The sequence below is a fragment of the Rhinoderma darwinii genome, chromosome 1, assembly GCF_050947455.1.
Source record: "Rhinoderma darwinii isolate aRhiDar2 chromosome 1, aRhiDar2.hap1, whole genome shotgun sequence".
NCBI lineage: Eukaryota > Metazoa > Chordata > Amphibia > Anura > Rhinodermatidae > Rhinoderma > Rhinoderma darwinii.
This window is the reverse complement of record NC_134687.1, coordinates 60,332,807-60,339,155: the sequence shown is the minus strand read 5'-3', so window position 1 is coordinate 60,339,155 and position 6,349 is coordinate 60,332,807. Positions and strand designations below refer to the sequence as shown.

Sequence of the window (6,349 nt, the reverse complement as noted above, 5' to 3'; positions counted from 1 at the left end):
CTGGATTTGGCTAAAAAAAATTGAGCCAAAAACTGCATCAAAACTGTGTGTGATCTTCGCCTTAACATAAGACAACTTTAACCCCTTCCCGCCGCAGCCCTTTTTCAGATTTTCATTTTCGTTTTTTCCTTCCCACTTTCCAAAAGCCATAACTTTTTTATTTTTTCCTCGATATAGTTCTATGAGGGCTTTATTTTCGCGGGACGAGTTGTAGTTTTTCGTAGCACCATTTATTGTGCCATATAATGTACTAGGAAACGGGAAAAAAATATTTGTGGGGTAGAAAATGAAAAAATAGCGATTTCTCCATTTTGTTTTGTTCGTAGTTTTTACGGAATTCACTGTGCAATTAAAACAACATGTTAACTTTATTCTATGGGTCAATATGATTACGGTGATACCAGATATATATCGTTTTTTTTATATTTTACAACTTTTACAAATAAAAACCTAAGTGTAAAAAATAAAATGTATTTTGTGTCACCAAATTCCGAGAGCCATAACTTTTTTATTTTTCTGTCAATTAAGTGGCATGAGGGCTTATTTTTTGCGGGATAAGCTGTAGATTTTAATGATACCACTTTAGGGTACATGAAACGTTTTTATCACATTTTATTTCATTTTTTGTGGGAGATGAGGTGACTAAAATATTGCGATTCTGGCGTTTACAATGTTATGTTTTTTTACGGCGTTCAACGTGCGGGTTAAATAATGATATATTGTAATAGTTCAGATTTTTATGGACGCGGCAATACCAATTATGTTTCTTTATTTTTTTACTATGATCTATTGCAGTATATTGTGATCCTGACAGGCTTCTGGAGGTAGGGCTTAATAGGAGCACAAAGATGGCGGACCTGGGGGCCTTCATTAAGCCCCCAATCAGCAATCACAACTATTGCCCCCCCGCAATTGCATTGCGAGGGACGCGATGCGCTGTTATAGGGGGTCATCCCCGTCTTTCTAACGATTTAAATCCTGTGGTCGCTATTGACCGCAGAATTTAACGACATCGGCATCATATGGAGCGGGTTCACTCCGTGAGCCCGTTCCATACTTCCCCTACCCGACTTTGGCGTATGTATACGTCAAATGTCGGGAAGGGGTTAATACATGCGGCCTATGCTTCGTTCACATCTGCGTCAGGACTTCGTTCATGGGTTCCGTCTGAGCTTTCCTTCAGGGGAACCTATGAACGGAATTCAAACTGAAACAAACGGAAAGCAAAGCTTTCCGTTTGCATCACCATAGATTACAATGGTGACGGATCCGGTGCAAATGTTTTCCGTTTGCCATCGTTGTTTAAGGGCTCCGTTATTTTTGAACAGAGTCCCGATGAAGACAGGAATGAAGCCTAAGGCCTTATTCACACGAAAGTGGGTGTTTTGCCCATGCAAAAAATGCTGTGTTTTTTGCGCGTTGCAGTTGCGTGTGTCATCAGTATGTGCTGCGTGGCTGCGTGAATTTCACGCTTATGCCATCCTTATGACACGCGCTTTTGATGTTTAGAAAAAGAAATGAAGGAAGTGCTTTTTTTTTCCATTCATTTCTTTATCTACTATTGCGTGAATCACGCGCGACACACGGAAGTGCTTACGTGTGCCGTGCGCGATTTTCACGCACCCATTGACTTCAATGGTTGCGTGATGCACGAAAAATGGCCAAGTATAGGACATGTCGTGAGTTTTACGCAGCGGACATAGGCTGCGTGAAAATCACGGACTGTCTGAACAGCCCCATTGACTAACATAGGTCCATGCGACGCGCGTGATTTTCACGCGCGTATCACGGACGTAAAACACGTTCGTGTGAATAAGGCCTTAGGCTGCGTTCCCATCTGCATTGTGGCTTCCGTTCTAGCGGATCCGTCAGAGGACCACAATAACTGAAGTTAATGTTTCCGTCAAAAAATACATTGATTTCAATGGGATTTATTTTTGCATCAGTTGTGCTCAGTTAGACTCCATTCCATCAGATTTGCGTTTTTTTTTACAAAAGAAATACCGTAGTCTGCTGCGCTATTGTCTCCATCAAAAATGCCGGAAACCTGACTGAATGGAGCTTTCCAGGTTTTATTTTAAAAGTAAAGTCAATGGATGACGTATACAAACTGATATAATATCCGTTTGCATCAGTTAGGATCAGTTCACACGCTGTGTTTTCAGGTGTATTTCGGGACCTAAACGCCTCTAAATATGCCTGAAAAAATGGTTTCTAAACAACTATAAACATCTGCCCATTAAATTCAGCACCTAAGAAAACGCTGCGTAAAAAGGAGCATGTCACTCCTCGAGCCGTTTTTGGAGCTGTTTTTCATTGTGTAGATAGAAACACAGCTCCAAAAATGTCTCCAAAAACGCCTCAAAAAAGGTTTTCAGCTCCAAAAAACAGTTCCATAATTTTCAGCCATTTTTTATTATATGTGTGAACGTGCCCTTATGCATTCCATTTAACAGATCGGTTTTTTTCCTGCACATGTGCAGACTAAAAATTATTGCAAGAAAGATGCAAAGGAAAAAACGGATCCGTTAAGAACAGAGTATAAATGATGACAAACTGACACAAACGGAAAGAAAAGAGTCAGTTTTTTTGACGGATCCGGTAAACTGATCCGTCAAAAACAAACATATTTTACCTTCCATTGCATTCAGTCTGGCATCAGTCAGTCTGTCAGTTTTTTAAATTTCAATGGATCCGCTAGAACGGATGCCACAACGCAGATGTGAACGAAGCCTTAATGTGTAGTAACAGGCAAAATGTGATATTTGTTGTCATGCCTGCTCATCTGTATATACAAACATATGTACTGTACTAGCAAACTTTGAACTTATTTTACTTTTCTTCAGTCTGGATTTGTTTAAATTCTACTCATTTGTGACCACAACACTTGTCCAATTACAGATCGCCTGCCGTGGAAAACTGTGGAGCCCACTTAAAATAAAGTTAGAATTAGGCCTCGTTTACACGAGCGTATTATACGCGCGTGCGACGCGCGTGCTTTTCACGCGTGTCGTACGCACCTATAATAGTCTATGGGGCTGTTTAGACGATGCGTGTATTTTGCGCTGCGTGAGTGCGTTGCGTAAAACTCACGACATGTTCTATAATCTTGCGTTTTTCACGCAACACGCACCCATTGACTTCAATGGGTGCGTGAAAACAACGCATGCCACACGGACGGTCCTGCGTTGCATGCGCGAAAAACACGCAAGAGCTGTTATGTCCATTCTAATTAGTCTATAAAGCTACACAAAGCTTCTCCAAACCAGGAAGTGCCTGCCTTTCAAGTGCGAGGGGGCAAGACTAGCCAGTGCCAGGAGAGTTGTCTGGGGATATTTTGGAGTGTTTCACAGCCACATACTACAGCCATGCCGCGCGGGATGGATGTGGAGCGCCTCATTCTTTTTATCCAGGAGCATCCAGCAATATGGGATAACAGATGTGAGGAGTATCACAACAGGACGGTGAAGGAGGACGCATGGGAGTTGGTGGCCAAAAACCTCTTTGGGCAAGAGTGGGAGACAGGCCGAACCCGTGACCGCACTCGGTTGGGTGAGTACCTTGCATTTTCTGTCAATGCCTGTCATGCCTATAGAAAACCTGGGCCCTGTATGTGTATTGCGCACATGAGCACGAGAAACTTTGGTGGAGCAGGTGCTTCGCACGTCCCACCGCATTGCCATTGCAGGGCCCTTCATTTTGTAGTGAGAGGTGATAGTTCTGATGGCGTGTTTTGTTTTTGTTACATACACCAGTCCAAGATATCAAGACACGGTGGCGGAGCTGCCGTGATCAATTCAGGCGAGAGATGGGTGACAAGGGACGCAGCGGAGATGGGGCATCTCGCAAACGGCCCTACATTTATACGAAACAGCTGATGTTCCTGAAGGACATCATGGATATGCGCACGTAAGCATTTATGTCGTTGCATGAGTGTACTGTGTGTTTGTCCAGGTCCTGTCTGTCAACGTGTTGTTGTGGGCATTGTTAGATTTTGTACTCATAATTTTTTGCCTCCTTGTAGAACCACCGACAATTTGGAGGATACAGCAGAGGAGACTGACGTGGGGGAGTCTGTGGCCGAAGCCCCTGCTCCCAATATCCTGCCACCCAGCCCCGAGCCGACACCCCAGGAGCCCGCACCAGGCCAGTCAGAACGGCCGGTTGGCTCTCCAGCCCAGGAGCGGCCCGTGCGAGCCCGCAGTCGGCGTCTTCGTGCCCCACAGCCCTCCACATCTGCCCAGGTGGATACGCGGGTACTCGAGTATTTGAGGCGAGCCGCAGAGGAGGATGGCAATGATGCCTTTGGCCGCAGCATTGTGCCCCTCCTACGCCTGGTGCCGATGGACCTTATGGGCCGTCTGCAGGCGTCGATCGTCACATTGATCGACGCTTGCAGACCGCCACACAATCCCCATCCGTGTTTCACGGCAATCGAGCAGTGGCGAAATACTTACATGCCGCCACCCACGGCCCAGGTGCCTGGCCAATTTCACCCTGTTCCCCATATGGCCCGTCCGCATCCATACATGCGCCCTATGGCTCCCCACTTCGCGGGGCCCACATTCCAGCCACCACATCAGCACCACTATGCTGGCCAGGAACAACCTACCCAGCTCCAGGTCCAGCATAGTGGTGCTGAAATGCAGGCATATGCCTCCCCAGCCCAACTATACCAACACCTCTGAGTGTGTTGGTGCCAATATTTCTTGACGGCACTGTTGTGTGTGGTGCAGGCCTGGCCACGTATATTGTGTGATCCTGTTTTTCGTTTGGATTTCGTTACACCATGTTGGTGTGTTATTTTTTTACCCAAAAATTTGGGATTGGTCCGAATCCCTTAATAAAAAAAAAAAAGTTCATGGTTTTGTTTCGTTTTATTATTCTTTTCGACCACCCAACAGAAGGTTTGGCACACATTTCCTTAGCCTACACTCTCACACACTTCTGGCCTTTTGGACCAATGCATGGACATGTGATATGAGGTTTTAGTTAATCTCTCGTGGTTTGACATGGCTTGAAAGGGATTCCAAAGTTTAGGTCCTGCCATGGGCCCTGAAGCAAAATAAGTACACTTGCAATTGGACTTCCCTAACTGCAGTCCGCACAACAGGATATATGGGCAAAGTAAGTCGGCAACTGTGTAAAGTCCTGCTCAAACCCCGAGAGATATAAGCTCGCAACCCGCGTCAAGGGTCCTCATGTTTTGCGAGTCCCTACCCCAACCCCAACACACAAAAGAAACAAAACAAAAAATGCCCACATCTCAGGTCGGTAGTGAAGCGTCAAAAGAACATTCACCCCTTCACAGGTCATCAGCCCCCCACGGTGCTGGTCCAGATGGGCACTCAAAATATGCCGCCAAAGTATCACGAACTCGAAGGCCGGAGGAGACAGATCGCCCTAGAGGAATCACCGGGACATTGTCAGTGGTGTCTGCGTGTGTTATGATATAGTCAGCATCAAAGTTTGCATCATTAATGCGGCAGAAGTTATGCAGAACTACACCCGCTTGGATAACACGTGTGACATTATGCATGGACAATTGCATTGTTGACAGAAAGACACGCCACCTGTTCGACATAATGCCAAAGGCACATTCGACACATCGCCGAGCTCTGCCCAGGCGGAGATTGAACATGCGCCTACGGTCATCCAAGCCCCTTCTTGCAAAGGGACGCATGACTTGCCTTGTGAGTGCGAACCCCTCATCTGCCACGATTACATACGGGATTGGGGGCCCGCTGGAGCCTGGGAGGATGGAGGGTTCCGGCAACCCCAGTCGCCTATTCACGAGTCGCTTCCCCATTCTTGATGTACGGAATATGCGGGCATCTGCCGAGCTTCCATACGAGCCAATGTCAACAATAGTGAAACAATAATTAGTGTCCGCCAAGGCTAACAATACCATGGAAAAATACTGCTTGTAGTTATAGTATTGCGAGCCACTGCGTGGGGGCTTTCTCACACGAATGTGTTTGCCGTCAAGGGCACCAATGCAATTTGGAAATTCAGTAGCTCTAAGAAATCCCTCTGATATACTTAGCCACTGTTCTGTCGTGGGCTGAGGCATGACCGTGCTCTTTAAACTCTGCCACAACACGACACAGGTGGATGTGACAATGAACGAAATGGTGGTCACTCCCAAAAGAAATTCAAAATGCAACGAATGATAACTATTGCCTGTGGCCAGAAATCTAGAAAATAAAGAGAAAGAAAAAGAAAGGAAGAACACATGTTAGTGGGGGGCTGGTAAAGCAGACAGCGGCATGGACTAAGTTAGAGCAGCTTCATACATACCTCAAGGTCACAAGCAGACGTTCCTCGGGCGAAATGCAGCGTCTCATGT

At 45.9% G+C, this 6,349-nt stretch overlaps 1 protein-coding gene across 1 annotated transcript; it reads left to right on the top strand.

Annotated features, from left to right (window-relative positions):
- The first annotated feature begins 3,046 nt into the window (after nt 1–3,046).
- LOC142734065 (uncharacterized) lies at nt 3,047–4,860 on the top strand. Its single transcript, XM_075849562.1, has 2 exons — nt 3,047–3,909; nt 4,025–4,860. The coding sequence occupies exons 1-2, from the start codon at nt 3,809–3,811 to the stop codon at nt 4,686–4,688; spliced, it is 765 nt and encodes a 254-aa protein (XP_075705677.1). The 5' UTR covers nt 3,047–3,808; the 3' UTR covers nt 4,689–4,860.
- Nucleotides 4,861–6,349: the final 1,489 nt, after the last annotated feature.

Coding starts and splice junctions, on each gene's coding strand:
- LOC142734065 (XM_075849562.1), top strand. CDS start 3,809: ATGGGTGACAAGGGACGCAGCGGAGATGGGGCATCTCGCAAACGGCCC. Junction 3,910..4,024: donor GACATCATGGATATGCGCAC/GTAAGCATTTAT, acceptor GCCTCCTTGTAG/AACCACCGACAATTTGGAGG.